The following is a 17,217-nucleotide window of genomic DNA, read 5'->3' as shown; positions in this document are numbered from 1 at the left end:
GAGCTAGACCGACACCGGTAGCTTTCATTTTATCCGAAAATTGTCAAAAGTCCAAAAGGGTGACACAGAACGTTTCATCTGACGGAGACGGGTTTGGCAGCCCTGCCCCCGGAAACCGGTAATAAAACGAATTCGGGGAGCGCACCGAGAGTTTCTGAGAATCGGTGACGTTTATTGTCTTAGCGGAGGTGAATCGATGAGAAAGTCTTCTAAGTTCGCGCAGGATTAATATCCAGTGCTTTGCCCGGAATGAAATAGTTTTCGGTGCTCAGCAGTCCTCCGCCGCCTCTTCATTCCCGAGGTCGATCTTCGCGTGCACGCTTCCTCGTTTACCAGGCAAAGGAACCTAACTCCACTCCAATGTTGCAAAATCAACACAATCGATTCGATTTTTAACGAGGATCGGATTTTTCAATTGTTGAAAACAATTTGTCTGATGTTTGTGTTTATTCCGAATAAAAATCATTGACTTTTTTCCCAAAAGTCCAGATTCTTAAAACATTTGACAAGGACAAATACTCTTGATTCAACCGGATTTTTGCTTGAATCAAAGGAAAATCCGTTGAAATTAAAAAGTTTGGTTATGCGGGAAGTTCAAGTTGTCAAGCGCACATTACTCTGATAAATCAAATGCGAGTTAAGGGGCTTGGAGGACAAGGCGCATAAGTGTAGTTTTTGAAAGAATTGAGATATTAATGATTTCAAGTGGAACTAGTTGTAATGCATGCTCTGTGAAAAATTCGCTCCCAAAATCCAATTTTTTAGCATTAAAAAGTCAGTTCGAACTTTCTTTCCGCCATGAGAATCCATGTAATTTCGAAACTTCAAACACGTATTTCTCGAAATCGTAAAAACTACTCCTAGGCGCCTTGTCTTCCAAGCCCTTCAGTTCAGAAAATTTCCAATTCGTCTACTATATTTGACGTAAAATTTTGACCACACTGAAAAAAAAATCTCGGTGTATTTACCAAGAAAAAGGTAAAATTACCAAGAATTCAGGGTTCTATTAGATCCCAGTTTTTTCTTGGTAAAATTGCCATCTATGGAATTGGTAATTTTACCGAGGAATCTCGGTAAAATTATTGATTTTCTCGGTAATTTTACTGGACTCCGGTAAAAACGCCAATATTTTTTATCGACTGTGGTAGAATTACCGAGATAAAATGGCAAAGTTACCGGGAATTGATAACCAATAAAAGTGGTATTCTTACCTGGAAAAAACAGTAAAAATACCGGTTGTTAGGTAAGCTTACCAGTCTGTCTTGGTAAAATTACCAATAATTGGTAAAAAAAGTGAGATGGTAAACTCGGTACCAACGGACCTTGGTAAAAACGCCGAGAATTTTTTTTCAGTGTGGCAAGTTATTATTCTTCTGAACAGAAAATACGAGAGGAAAATTGAAACGTCGAATTTTCAGGCACATGTTCGTTGAGTTCAACCATCGATGTGGCCTTTCCACGGAAAGGAAACACTCAAAGAGCGACCATGAAAAAGTACGGCCCTTACTCTTCAACCATGCCGCGGTATTATACAAAACACTGAGAGAAATAAAAAACTTAGAGTTTCTTTGAGCTATTTATCTGCTCCTTACAATGAAGGCTCAGAGGGCCTAATTTGCAACTCCTTCCTCCCCCCTCCTCCTTGTTGGGAAACCGAAAAATTCCGTAATTGGTGCGTAGTAAACCGAGCGAAAGCGGGGGCCCATAGAAGACACAGACCAAAATACAGTCCATCATTTTAATGAATAAAAATAGCGGCTCTGTTTCTTATTATTTCTCTCGCCGCTGCGTTGCCGGCTGCAACGGAAATAGACCCTTTTTTCTCCGACAAATTCAACGAAATGAAAAGGAGGACTTCCCAACTTGGTATTTTGCGTTTGAGATCGCTTAGTATTTATAAATCAGCCGTCACGCGATTCTTTCTCAGAATCTGGATCTATTAGGAAAAGTTTCAATTTTTAAGAAATATCAGACAATTTTAAAGATTTTATCGCAGTGTCATCCAGACAGATTCCCTGAAAAAAAAAAAAAAAAAAAAAAAAAACACACACACACACACACCCTCACACCCTCTTTGGATCTAGAGTCCAGACTCTTGAAAACATTGACAAGAAGAAGGACTCTCGATTCAATCAGATTCAAGCTTAAATCAAAAGGAAATCCGCTCAAATTAAGAGGGTTAGTTCTTGATTTAAGCTTAAATCTGATTGGATCAAGAGTATTTTTACTTGTCGATGTTTTGGACTCTAGATCCAATGTGTTTTTTTTTTCCAGTGTTCTCTGCCCTTCAACTCACATCTGACTTATCAGAGTAATGTACACTCGACAGCTTAAGCTTCCCGCTTAACCAAATAACAAACACACCATGGTCTGTTTCAGTTTAATCCGTACCTTGAAGTCATTTTAGTGTGTATAGGGGTGAAATGATTTCCTCGGAATGCTAAATTTTTTCTTTTTAAAAAAGTAAGAGGTACAATACATCAGAAAAGGGAGAACATTTTGGATGAAATCCAACAATATTGTTTGCCAAAAAATAAAATTGTACCGATGACCCATTTGACTAGGTACGTAAATTTTTATATTTTGGAACACTGGAAAAAAAACACATTGGATCTAGAGTCCAGACTCTTGAAAACATTGAAAAGAAAAAATACTTTTGATTCAATCGGATTTTTGCTGGAATCAAAACTAAATCCGCTTAAATTAAGAGGCTTGGTTCTCGATTTAACCTAGATTCTGATTGAATCAAGAGTAATTTTTCTTGTCGATGTTATTAAGAGTCTGGACTCTAGATCCAATGTGTTTTTTTTCAAAGGAAGCCGGGAGGTTTAAATTGAGCGATTTCAATGTAATGTGCAACTACTTAGTTCTGAATTTTGACTTAATTTTGACCACTTCCTATAAAAAGTGCGCAGAATATGTATTAAAACTAGTTTTACTTGAAACCATTAATATCTCCATTCTTTGAAAAAACTGCACTTATGCGCCGTGTCCTCCAAGCCCATCCATTTCACTTCCTGTTACTGACAGTATTTAGACAATACAATTGGTAGTTTTTTATGGATAAATTAAGACGCATCGGGAAATTTTGTAAAGAAAAGTTGGCACCATCCGAGGGTTTCCCGCGACCCTGCGGGGTCGCACCAGAGTCTGGAGACCTAATAATTCTTTGCCACCTCTTCCCGCCTTCGCACCGCAGCATCGTATTTCCTTTTCCGGCATTGAATTCAACCCCCCTCCCCCTCCTCGTCCTCTCATATCCCTCTCTTCTTTTGTGATCCACTCGCCCTCCTCGCAATCCCGACTGTGCTTTTTGCGCCGGGTCCCGGCCCCGAAAACCCCGGAAAATGACGGGGCATATTCGTCATATCGCGGGCATAATGCGCTCACGCTACGCACAATATCCCCGGAGCGAAGCCGGCAAAAAGCTCAAAAGCTCGCGAAAAGCTCGAACTTGTTGCGTGCGGGGCCCTATTCAAATGGATGATATCGCCGGCGTCGTATCTTTACAGCTTCTTTAATAAGGGCTCGTAGTTGCCGTTCTTCGGGGATCTGCCCGCGACTTCGGGGAAAAACGGGGAAAACGCCGTCACGGAGAAAAAAAAATTCGCATTGAAAAAGCAATAGACATCACAGAGAGGAAGATCTCCGTTCAGAGCTACAGGATTTCGGAAGGGACCTCATTTGCCCATCCTTCTTATTCTTCTCCGTTTTCTTCTTCGTCTTCTTCATCATCTTCTTCTCCTTCTTTGTCGACTCTTTCTAATTAATAAAAGCAATGGACATCGATAGAGAGGAAGATCTCCGTTCAGAGCTACAGGATTTCGGAAGGGACCTCATTAGCCCATCCTTCTTATTCTCCTCCGTTTTCTTCTTCTTCTTCATCATCTTCTTCTCCTTCTTTGTCGACTCTTTCTAATTAATAAAAGCAATGGACATCGATAGAGAGGAAGATCTCCGTTCAGAGCTACAGGATTTCGGGAGGGACCTCATTTGCCCATCCTTTTTATTCTTCTCCATTTTCTTCTTCGTCTTCTTCATCATCTTCTTCTCCTTCTTTGTCGACTCTTTCTAATTAATAAAAGCAATGGACATCGATAGAGAGGAAGATCTCCGTTCAGAGCTACAGGATTTCGGGAGGGACCTCATTAGCCCATCCTTCTTATTCTTCTCCGTTTTCTTCTTCTTCTTCATCATCTTCTTCTCCTTCTTTTGCGACTCTTTCTAATTACTAATGCGCTCCTATCTGACGCACATGCATGTAGGTATGGAGTCGTAAGCTAATACACAAATTCTTTTTATCAAGACTCTCCAGTGGCGTGGCGTGCTTTGCGATATATCGATTGAAGTGTCATTTAAACCTATGGAAAAAGATCGACAAAAGAGCGTTCGCAACGAACACCTTAAAAATCGATTCCTTACCATAGCTTCAAATGGGGAATTATCGATAATCGATCATTTACGCCACGCCACTGAGACTCTTCATAACTCTAATACAAAATTTCACCTGATAAGAGCAAGCCTTGGGTCAAAGAAAACCTAATTGTAGTGCATCCGAAAATCTGAAGGAAAATTATTAATTATTTAAGGAAAATTATTAACCCATCTCCAAACAAAAAGTTTACTCGAGGCGGTTTGGCAACGTCAGAAAGCTCATACGGCGTTCTTTCCCTATCACGACAGAACAGTTCGTAAAGCTCTGCGAAACTTTTTCCTGTCTTACTCGAAAGATGACGAATTTGTGTCTCTTCAATGAGACGAATGGAATGGGGATTATTCATTTGCCGGTCCTTTGAAGATCGAGAAAGTTTTCTTCAAAATTGAATAGGAGATATCATCATTCACAGAAAAGTTTCCTGGTGATTCGTAAATTAGAGGATACATTTTCACAGTATTTGACTTTGAATATGTGTAAAAAGAAAAGGAATTCATTTAGTCTTTTCTTGTCAACTGCAGTCCAATTGACCTCGTTGGCTGAACGACAGGTATAGAAAAAAAAAAAGATCGGTAGAATTTACCATTCCTTCGCGCTGTATTTCACACAGCGTGAATTCAAAGTCGATTCTACCAGAAGAATGGTTATCCGTACCCGTGTATAGTAACGTTTACCTTTCTTCTGGCAGAATTGACTCTGAATTGACGCTGTGTGAGATACAGCGTGAAGGAATGGTAAATTCTACCAATCTTTTTTTTCAGTGTACCTATAGAGAGAGGATTGAACATTCCAGGACGATCACAAAACATACTAAGCATTACGCACAAGAGTAAAAATTATCAGCAAGACCGCATTTTTACTGAGGCCGAGAATTTTGTACCTCATCATTTTTCCACGAGACAAGTGCCGTTATAAATATACCTGCTCGGCGAATACCCGCAGAGAAAATTAATTGAATGTCAATAGAAATTCTGCGGGGGCAGAATGGATGGTGGGGAAGGGGGGGGGTTGTCTCAGGGTTGATATGGGGTTCAAGAGGCTACAAGGGTAAACAGGAGTACTGCCGTGGTAAGGAAAAACGCCATATGAACCTTCAGGCGTTGCCAAATTTCCTTTGATGAATCACAAATTTTCAAGAAAATTTGTGAATATTTTTCTTCCAATTTCTCGGGTAATTTTGCTTGTAATTTGATCTGAAAAATCTGAAAATTTCAAGGAAAAATATCGACTTTTTTCCTCAATAATAAACATTTTATCGAGGGAAATTTGGCAACTCTCGAATGTTCATGCGGCGTTTTTCCTTAGCACGGTAGAGTAGTATCGATAACAGGAACGAAGATACAACCAGAGAAGAAGAGCGATGAAGAATGGGGGAGGGGAGAGGGGGAAGACACAGAGAGAGGGAGAGACAGAACCGGAGATAAATGTCTGCTTAGGTAATTCATGAATATTGATTAACCCCAGGGAAGCTATGTCCTCTGAAATATTTCGGAGGTGGGTGACGGATAAAAAATGTTTAAGCTCGCCTCCGTGGGGCTTGCGTTATGTAAAAATCTTGGCGAAGGAGCTTAAAATGTTACGGGGCTGTTCAGACCTTGTGCCGATTCGGTCGAGCAAACTGTTGCTTCGTTTGCTTCAATCTTCTATTATGTAATGCAGTATTGAAACATAGAAGGTGGAACGAAAGCATCCCTGTGGCGTTTTCTGACTGTGTATTGTGAGGAGGCAGAATCAACGTGAAGGGAAATGAATATGCACACATGTCTTTGTCGCCTTCAAGTTTCTATGTAGGCCAAACTGTCCTCATGCAGCGATACCCACAAGACTCTATCCGAGAAATTGTTTCGCATTGTTTAGACAGGCATATTCGCAAGAATTATATTCAAACTCAACTTGGCGGGATTGATTCTGTCGCAATGACGTCATCGGTCCGCTTTCCTATCCAAATCTGTGTAAGACCGTCCGTACGTTAAAAAACTAAAAAAATCTTCATTGATGCCAGAGCATAATAATTGCTTTGCGATTTGGGACACAAAAATGTAAAATCAAACCAGAGCATTGATGGTTTAAGTTTTAGAGCTTAAAAAGAGTTGTTTCAAAAGAAGTGTTTCAAAAACAGTTTGCAAGTTTTTCTTTGGGACATGAAAAATTTGTCCGTCGAATTTTTTTTTACTTGAATCGAGAAAAAACGCTCTGTTGAAAATTGCTAATTCGAAAATGTTGCCTCCATTGACTATGATTCCTACTTCCGCAAACGGATGTACATTGTGGAGACCGTTTAAATGAACGTGCTTTAGCTAGACAGAATTAGGAAGAAATTAATAAAATAAAAAGAAAAACTACGAGACACACAACTTCTATGCACATACTTCCTTTTGATTTAATTAATTTTTATATAGCTCCTTTTAGCTTTAGAATCATTACGCCCTGATGGACGAATTTAAATCAATCGAACTATATTCATTTCGGCATGAGCCCTATCATACATGCACTCTAATGAATCTGAGGGCTCATGCCACAATGACTTTAATGGACCATTAGACAAGGTACGAATTTTAGCTTTCTGATACATGAGTCTCAATCGAAATTTCCACCGTAACATGCCTCGGCGCGGCGGGCGGGGACGCAGAGCGTGACGCACGCACTGGCGCCTACAAACCTAACTGGGATACTTCACGCATTGCGCAATGCGTGAAGTATCCCAGTTAGGTTTGTAGGCGCCAGTGCGTGTGGTGCGCTGACAGCACGCCTCTCCGCTCTGCGTTTGGCTCTAATATTAAAACTCGCGGAGTCAGCGTTTTTCAACTCATGATTTTGAAATTTTTACACACTCTGCACGGATTTTAATAGTCGAATACGTCCAATTTTGAGCGTTTGCTTGCGTGTACTCCACGCTGCAGCAAGGTAAAAGCACAAAATATAAAATAAAGAATTAAAGTGCTTTGGGAATCATTAAATTCGACAAAGGACCACATTAACATTTACAAAACATTCATTATATTTTCCTTGAATACATATTTTTTCTTTTCATCAATTTGAGCAAGACGTATTTGACGTATTTAAATTGATGAAAAAAATAATGGACTATTAGACAAAGTACGAATTTCAGCATTTTGATACATGTTTCTTGACCAAAATTTCACGTAGAACACGATACGCACACGAAAATTACCGAAATCGACGCCTTACGAAGATATTTAATGATTCTTGATGCGTGAATTCAAGCCACGCTCATGAAAACTCAATGCTCTACGTGATTCACATCGCGCGCTGAACGTTTATCATGAAAGTCTCTGCGATATAAAAATCTGGCAACCTCAATCTTGACGCTTTGGCTCCGCTATAGCAAATTGCTAATAGTTTGAACAACACGTGGAGGGAAATGAACATTGCTCGATTGAGAAGCTTGCTGAAACCGTAATAGTGCGCGATTTGACTCACGTAGAGCTTTGAGTTTCTTGTGAGCGGGCAGTTCAAATTCCTCGTAACCAATGTGAAATAAAAACGTTAATATCTTCGTTAGGAGTTGGTTTCAGTAATTTTCGTTGCGCGAATCGTGTTCTACGTGAAATTCTGCTTTAGAAACATGTATCAGATTGCTTAAATTAGTGCCTTGTCTAGTGGTCCATTATATGTATTTTTATAATAATATGTTTTAAAAATTATTTTGTTTTGTAATTAGAGCTTATTTGTAATTAGAGCTTTGAGTTTCTTGTAAGCGGGCAGTTCGAATTCCCTGTAACCAATGTGAAATAAAAACGTTAATATCTTCGTTAGGAGTTGGTTTCAGTAATTTTCGTTGCGTGAATCGTGTTCTACGTGAAATTCCGCTTAAAAAACATGTATCAGAATGCTTAAATTCGTACCTTGTCTGGTGGTCCATTCCTTTTGATTTCCAAAAATTAGTGTCGATAACCCGTAACTAGACCGAAGCTCAAAACTATCAGATATAGGTTCCACTCAGGTTGTCGTGTGTTCGACGCCAAAAATATGAGCACAAAGAAACCATATGATATGCTGTAGTGCGCGATTTGACTCACGTAGAGCTTTGAGTTTCTTGTAAGCGGGCGGTTCGAATTCCCTGTAACCAATGTGAAATAAAAACGTTAATATCTTCGTTAGGAGTTGGTTTCAGTAATTTTCGTTGCGTGAATCGTATTCTACGTGAAACTCTGGTTAAGAACCATGTATCAGAATGCTTAAATTCGTACCTTGTCTAGTGGTCTATTCCTTTTGATTTCCAAAAATTAGTGTCGATAACCCGTAACCAGACTGAAACTCAAAACCATCAGATAGGTTCCACTCAGGTCGGCGTGTGTTCGACGCCAAAAATACGAGCACAAAGAAACCATATGATAAAGAAACTAGACGAGCTTGGAGGGTAAACGAGTGGGGATAAGCAGGGACTTGGGCGACGCCACCCCATAAATATTTATCTCGAGGAAGCGAGTTCAACTTTCCGAAGTGGTCTTAACTTCAACCAGCTTCTCGGCGATGATGCATCTCCATATACTGCCTTGCCGCGGCAAAACGCCGTATGAGCCTTCAGGCGTTGCCAAATTTCCTCTGATAAATCACTAATGGACCACCAGACAAGGTACGAAGTTAAGCATTCTGATACATGTTACTTGATCAAAATTTTACGTAGACCACGATTAGCGCAACAAAAATTACTGATATAAACTCCTAACCAAGATATCTAATGTTTTTTGACGCGTGAATTAAAACCTCCCGCTCATGAAAACTCAAATGCTCTACGTGAGTCTAAACGCACACTAAATGCTACCATGACAGTCTCTGCGATATGAAAATCTTGCAACCTTAATCCTAAAGCCTTGGCTCAGTAATAGCTAATTGTTTCCACTTTGAACGACAAAGGTTGGGAAATGAATAATGTTTGATTGAAAAGCCTGCCAAAACCATTGTATTGCTCGATTTGACTCACGTAGAGTATTGTGTTTCTTGTTACCGGAAAATTCAAATTTCCCGTAACCAATGTAAAATGAAAACCTTAATATATTAGCCAGGGGTTGATTTCAGTAATTTTAGATGCGAGAATCGAGTTTTACGTGTAATTCTGGATAAGGAACATGTATCAGAATGCTTAAATTCGTACCTTGTCTAGTGGTCCATTATTCGGCAAATTTTTGAATATTTTTCTCCCGATTTTTCAGATACTTTAGTTCGTAATTTGATCTAAATTATCTGAAAATAATTTCAAGAAAAAATATTCATGACTTTCCTCAAAAATGCATGGATAATTTGTGGAGATTTGGCAACGCTCGGATGTTCTTACGGCGTTTTTCCTCAGCACGGCAGTGTAGGAAGCGAAGTATGTGAGATGAAGCAGTGTGCTCCAAATCGATACAGAGTTCAGATTTATAGAGTTTGTCAAAATATTAATTTTCTGTCTCGCGATTCCCACGGTTCTACCCCGGGGGCCTTTGAACCAAGCCATTTCGTAAAACCGCACTGATTGTGAGAGTTACGACGTGACTCTAGAGAGTAGCTTACGATAGTGTATTGCCCTCCCTCTTTGATTTCGTTTAATAGTAGCTGCAGTGTGCGTGATTTGAATCGCGTATTACGACTCGCACAACATCTTACTTTTTAACATTTCCAATGAAAACGGAACATGGTCGTATATTTAGACCGATTTATTTTGCGAGGATAGCTCCGCATCTTAATAGATGCCTGTCATTCTTCCAACATTGAGCGCCTTCGATTTCGTATGATACTGTGCAACATCTCTGTGGCGAAATAGTTGCTTGAAGCGCCGTGGCACGCCACGGCGCGGCGGTGGGCGAGGACGACCAGCGTGACACGCGCACTGGCGCCTACAAACCTAACTGGGATACCACACGCATTGCGCAATGCGTGAAGTATCCCAGTTAGGTTTGTAGGCGCCAATGTGCGTGTCGCGCTGGCAGCGCACCACGCCGCCCCGCTCAGTGTTTGGCTCTAATGTTTAAACTCGCGGAGTCAACGTTTTTCAACTCATGATTTTGAAATGTTTGCACACTCTGCGTGGATTATTCTCATTTAAACTGATTGAAAAAAATATATGTATCAAAGGAAAATATAATGAGTGTTTTATGAATATTAAGTTATCCGTGTCAAATTCAATGATTTCCGAAGCACTTTAATTTTTTCTTTTATATTTTGTGATTTTACTCTGCTGCAGCGTATAGTGTATACGCAAGCAACCTCTCAAAATTGGACGTATTTGACTCTATATGATCGATGCACAAATGGGTTAAAACCAAAGATTCCGTGCTTCTTGGTTTTTCCCCTCATATTCATTTTTGTAGTTTCTTTTAAGACAGTTACAGCTCATTGAGATGAATATCGATGCCATCGCTTGGAAAAGGCTCCACGAATATTTGAGGCACCGGTGCTGAAAGGGCACTTCCCGCACTTCTCGGTTGGTGCATTTCAGAGTCTCCTCTAATATTTCATTCATTGTAAGGAAAGTGAATGCATCCATTTGAATAAAAATTTCACTGAATATTCCTCATGATTCTACAATTTTCTATGGAAAGAATCCTGGCAAAATCACTCATTAAATTCTTCTCCAAGGGATTAATGAGCAACAGAGATTCTGAAACACTGCAATCTAGAAGTGCCCTTTTCGCATCCAGTGCCTCAATTGCCACGTTTTAAAAATGTATTAATTCAGTCTATTATCGATAGATGCTGACGTGTTTCAATTCATGTTGCAGACGATCCCGGTAGCGGCCTCGACCCTCTCGCTGATGATGCTCTCGCTGGACCGGTACACGTCGATCAAGCACCCGCGGATCATGACGCGGGCCCAGTCGGCGACGCGGGTGCAGCACTGGATGGTGGCGGCCATCTGGCTCCTGGCGGCCCTCGTCTCCGGGCCGCTCCTCTGGGCCCGCCACGTCTCGCCCGGCGGCGGGTGCGAGGAGCTCTGGCCCTCGCGCACCTTCCGCGCCGCCTACACGGCCGTCCTCATGCTCGTCGTCTACGTCGTCCCCAGCCTCACCGTCGCCATCTGCCACCACTCCGTCGGACACAAGCTGTACGCCACCTCCCTCAAGGCCGCCGCCGCCAACGGGGATATCCCGCTCCCCATGCCGATTATCCCCAATCGGCCCAAGGAGGTTATCATCATCGCCTCCGTTCATAACGACGCTCCTTCCAAGGTCAGTTCAGCACTCTACAAGTTATAACTCAGTACTGCCGTAATAGCGAAGAGAGCCGTAAGTGCAAAAATGAAGTTTCGAGAAAACGGGCTCAGAAGCTTCTGACACGATCATTTTATTGAAAGAAGCCTCCGTTCTTTGTCAAATTGCCACTTATCGTCCGGAAGACTCCTAGAAATCGTATGGATGATTAAAAATCGACTGGTTTTATTTCCATTACATAAAAAGGGTATTTTTCATTTTCATGCTAGGTTATTGTCAGGCAAGACAGCCGTAAGTGCTATTTTCTGCATGCTTTCGTGGTTGCGTTTTAGACGCACAACAAACACATTTTCAGGTTAGAAAATGGCAGAAGAGGGCGGCACTTAACTGGAAAGCACTGTTTTCATTGGCTCTCATGCATCTACGGCTGTCTTGAAAAAAAACTGTGTCATTTTTTGTGCACTTACGGCTTTTACATACGTCTAGTTTTCATTAAATTAGGATAAATTTTGCTGTTTTAGCTGTCTCAGTAATTTCATCTAAAAGAGTTTAGACGAATTTTGAAGAAAACTCGATTTCGAAAATTTGCACTTACGGCTCTCTTCGCCATCACGGCAGAGTAGTAAAGCCATTAAATTAAGAAAGAAAGATAGACTGGGGTACGTAAGTCTGAATGCAACTATTTGTGCTCAAGAGCTGTCCAAGTTGCCTACTGGAAAAATTGAAGGCACTCCGCTTTTGTAGCACACTGACGTATTTGCCAGCAAGATTTGAGTGCCGCTGAGATTTGATTCTAATCCCATTCTTTAGACACGGAATCACCGGATTATGCTCCAACCAAGCGTAGGCCAGGGGGTGTAGGGCCCAGGGGGCTTTCGCGCGCAGAATTGAAAAAAGTATCATTTAACCCCCCCCCCCCCCCGAAATTCTGGGTGTAGGAGGAAAAAAAGATTATTTGTTGAATCCATCAATTTGAAAGTATTTTGAGCTGAAATTACCCATTGTATAAATAAATAGGAAATTTGCGTTTTACGAAAGCCTTAAAATGCGTCTAAATATAGGTAAGGCGTATCAACAGTCTAGCTACGCCTATAAATACAACTCTACACTAGCAAACAAATGAACAAAACTACCCAACTTATTCTTCAAGACAAAAGAAATATTTTTCTGTCGGAATCGTAAAATTCAGCCCGAAAAAAATTACGCTGAATTTTCTGAAAGCGTTACTTCCGTGGACCGCAGTCTCTGCATTGAGACCATCCCTAAATTACTATACGTAATTTTCTATGGGGAGGGGGGGTTGAGAAGACCCTTACGCCGTTTTTTTAAAGTGTCAAAGCATGGGGAATTACGCCACAAAAGTGTTCGAGGGGGAAGGGGGGTGAAACATGCCGGAAAAGTGCGTTTCGTAACTCAGGAACAGCCCCTCTGTTCATTTGGACGGGTATATGTACATCCTGATTAATAACTCTTCAAAGCCTTCTTTTGACTTGTATTTCATTGGACAGCCCGACTCCCTCTCCACTCCCCCCTCCGGACATTTTTTCAAAAGAAAAGACGTATCCTTTTCAATGCAGCCGGTCCAAAGGATCAAAGGAACCCGGACCCACCGTCAACGAGTACAAATCGTCGCTCCTCTGGCGTAAGGGCGTATCTGGATTTCCACGTGAGCTTTGGGTTACATTCAAATTCATGCTTTCTTGGGCTCATGCGGAAATTGAGATACGCCCTTATGCCAGAGGAGCGACGGAATAGTCGAATAGCTCAAGATTTCCTATTCACGCGTGAGCTTCCATTACCGATCCCGGAATGAAAATTAAGAAGAAGAGAAGAAGTAAGTTGGGCGGTTACAAATCATTTTTCATCTCGCGTCTCGGCGGGAAACGATATTTCATGCGCTGCGAAGAGTCTCGGAATTCCGCGCCAAGTGCGGCACGTTCTCCTCCGAGACAAGCCAAACACATCATTAATATGTTTCCAAAATGGCTCGATATACTCAACGTGTTCCAGGCGGCCAGAATGCTCCTGTGATATCACTATGCGCGGAACTCGGATCCGCCCGTCGCGATCTCGCGAAGGCAAAAAGCACCAATGGCGTGGTACGCTTTGCGATATATCGATTGATCTGCTATTTAAACCTATGGGAAAATATCGATAGACAGGGTGTTCGCAACGAGCACCTCAATAATCGATTGTTTACCATAGCTTCAAGTGGGGAAGTATCGATAATCAATCATTCACGCTACGCCATTGTGGTGGATCCACCTTTGATTGGCTTAGCCATTTGAGGCCTCATTAGGCCTCATTGAGGTCTCATTAAGGCTTCATTAGGTCTCATTACGGCCTCATTACGGCCACATTAAGGCGTCATTAAGGGCGCATTAAGGTCTTATCTAGGCCACATTAAGGCCACATTAAGGCCTCATTAAGGCCTCATTAAGGCCTCATTAAGGCCTCATTAAAGCCTCATTAAGGTCTCATCTAGGCCACATTATGGCATCATTAAGGCATCATCAAGGCCTCATTAAGGCCACATCAAGGCCTCATTAAGACCTCATTTTTGGTCTCATTAAGGCCTCAAGGAGCTCTCGAGATAAAAAGAAAAAGAATGGCAAACTTCGTCTGCAGATGATTAGAAAGTGCAAATAATTAAATTCTATTTGCATCAACTTGTACCGCAACGGCGCGTCTTCTTCTGATTCCTGTCCCCACTGTCCAGGAGTGTTTGACACCCCTGAACACACGCTTTTCAGCTGTGCCAAGTTCTTACCCGACCGCAAAGAACTTGAGCACAAAATCGGCGAAGCGATTATAATCGCTTCGTCACTGGAAAGTCTTTGCTCGCGTCGGGCGCCAACCGTGAAAATGTCAGAATTTTTAGCTTCTCTTCTATTTTTTTTTTAAGATGAGAGATAAGAGGAAAAACAAGCGGGAAGCTCTAAGTACGTTCGCAAATATATCAGAGAAGTACTCAACTATTTTCTATGTAGGCGAGTTTTTGAGTTCTCCGAAGAAGATGAGCAGTGAGCACTGTGGATGAAAGTACTCCCTCACCAAAATTTCAACTATATATACCCATTGGACATATTTATGCTAAAAGGAACTATGCGCAAGTGGAAAGATGGGGTATGCTCGTGGAAGCCGGATAAAAAACAAATGTAAAAGTGAATATAGTTCCTATTGCGAAAATGGGAAAGCAGGATTTTCAATTAAATCAAAAGGAACTGAGCGCTAACTCGTGAGCCGTGGGCATGTGACAAGAGCATTGTGGATAGGGCTCATGAGTTAAAGACCGCGTCGTTGATCGTCGTTTCTCTCGTAGTTGCCGCTGACGTCACTGGCGCTTTATATTTCCCATTCATTCTTATGGCCCGAGCACTATCAAGCACACCCTATCTTTCCACTTACATATAGTTCCATTTAGCATAAATGCGTCCAATTTTGAGTGATGTTCTCTTCCATTAAAAAAATAAATCATAGAGAAACGATTATCGTCCTCCTTCCTTTGCTATCAGAAGCATTAAATAAAGGAACAACCGCTAAACGTTGTAAGGGAAATCTCAAAAATAATCATATTCTACTACTACTTGCTTTCCCCTATTTTCTTTCTTTTTCTCATTTTCTTCAACCCCCTTTTTTCTATTCCAAGCTCCTTAGCTATTTCCCTTTCAGTCTTCGAAACTCACAGGCGCCAACGCGCCAAATGCGTCCAAAAAATCGGTCATGGCGCCTCAAAAATGAAGGCTCTGCGCCAACGTGGCCCCTAAAAAGTGCCCCCCCCCCCCTCAAAAAAAAAAATCCTAATTTTTCTGTTCGGTGATTTTTCGAAAGTTACAGGTTACAGCTACTACTTCTGTAACTAAAACATCTTGCGTCTGACTTTTCACAAAATGCGCCGTGATATGTAGGTAAAAAGTCAATTTGGCCCCAAAAAATCTTCAATGGCCCCTAAAAATTGAGCTTGATGGGCCACACGGCTCCTAAAACTATAAGGTGAGTTTCGAACACTGTTCTCTTTCCTTACCTCTTTTTGGTTGCCCACGACGGCAGCCTGGATCGCACCCCCTCCTTGTTCTAAAGCGTAGACGTGTGTGGTGGCGCCTCATTCCGATTCCGGCGATTTCACCCTTGCAGAGCTCGTAAAGAGGGTTGAACGACATCCATTCTGCCAATTCGGGGGTGGAGAGCGGAGGGCGGGGGGCTCATCCATCGTCGCCTTTTTTCGCGCTCGTTATTCCATCCCGTTTTATGGGTTCGCGCCAATTGAAAAATTATCTCGATTCCTGTTGTTCCGGTCGCGTTGATAAATCTCTCCCAATTTGAATATCTTTCAGTGACGTGGCGTGCTTTGCGATATATCGATCGATACGCCACTCAAACCTATGAAAAAAGATCGATTATTAGGGTGTTCGCAGCGAATACCTTAGTAATCGATTCTTTACCATAGCTTCAAATGGCGATATATCGATAATCGATCATTCTCGCCACGCCACTGATATCTTTCACCCTTGTTCTCTTGCCTGCAGCTCCTCAGCTCCGCGAGTTCCCGTTCTTGCTCTACCATTTACTACCCCTCGCTGCTTTCCTTAGGTCGGCCCAGGGACCCCGTTTTTCTCGACTGGTTTATGGATTTTAAGGGATTTTGGCGCCGTGTCGCGTCTGAAATTCGGGAGTGGTAGCTACCCTCAGCAACAAGTGTCTTGAAAATGTTTGTATTTCTTAACCGTTCCTCAATTGACTACTTTTCTTAGGTATTTTCAGGGTTACCAAAGTCAGGGAATACACGGAAATGGCAGGGAAAAATCCACGAGTCACCTCTATTTGCTTTCTAAAAAAGGTTTGACTTTCGAACAACAAATTTGCCTGAAAACTATTTCTAATAATGTCTTTTTCACCATCTGGCATAACTTTAATTGCCAGGGAATTCCTCCAAAATATGTCTGGGAAATATCAGGGAATTTCATTCACAATCAAATTCTGTGGCAACCCTAGTTCCGCACTTTGGAGAACAAGTTCTGGGTGAAGTATACTGCGACATGAATCCTCGTTGAATCAACCGTAAATCCCCTCGAAGCAACCGAACGTCTCTTTAAAGTAATAGGAATTGTGTCTTGTTTGAATTGAATAGATTTACTGTTGGTCAACGAGAAATCCCTGTTCCGGTATATACAGGGTTATTCAAAAGTTACGCACCACTGGCCATAACTTTAGTTCTAATTATGATATCGATTTGCGGTTTGTGGCGTCCTTCCTCATATCGAGGGGGAAACTTTTTGAGGTACTTTTCAGTTCTTCACCCCCCCAGGGGGAGGGGGGGCGGGGGGCAACTCAAAAATTTCAAATGGCAACCCCCATCATGTGATACATCGTTAGAAAGAGCATGAAAAAAGAAAATTTTTTGGCGCAAACCGGAAGTCAATCTGACCCCCCTGTCAAAAGTTAGGGGGGTCCAAAGGTTATTTAGGGGGTCCGTACCTTCATTTTTTAGAGTAGCTTCGGCGGCTCTTGGACATACCGTTTCTCTTTTCAAAGAGTCCTCGTTTACTCCAAGTCTGATACCGAAGTCTTCATATTGCCCCCGGGCCACCACAGCTCCCCCGTAGGGGGGGATGGGCCTGTTACAATGAAACA

General features: G+C 41.8%; 1 protein-coding gene across 2 annotated transcripts in view; it reads left to right on the top strand.

Moving 5' to 3' along the window:
• LOC109038773 (gastrin/cholecystokinin type B receptor) overlaps positions 1-17,217 on the top strand; it is a 288,606-nt gene that overhangs the window by 259,001 nt on the left and 12,388 nt on the right. For both annotated transcript variants that reach the window (XM_019053962.2, XM_072303102.1), the window contains exon 6: positions 11,158-11,604. In XM_019053962.2, the coding sequence (XP_018909507.2) occupies positions 11,158-11,604 (447 nt within the window). The remainder of the gene's footprint in view (positions 1-11,157; positions 11,605-17,217) is intronic.

Source organism: Bemisia tabaci, chromosome 8, assembly GCF_918797505.1.
Source record: "Bemisia tabaci chromosome 8, PGI_BMITA_v3".
Lineage (NCBI taxonomy): Eukaryota > Metazoa > Arthropoda > Insecta > Hemiptera > Aleyrodidae > Bemisia > Bemisia tabaci.
This window is presented reverse-complemented; position numbering and strand designations above follow the sequence as displayed.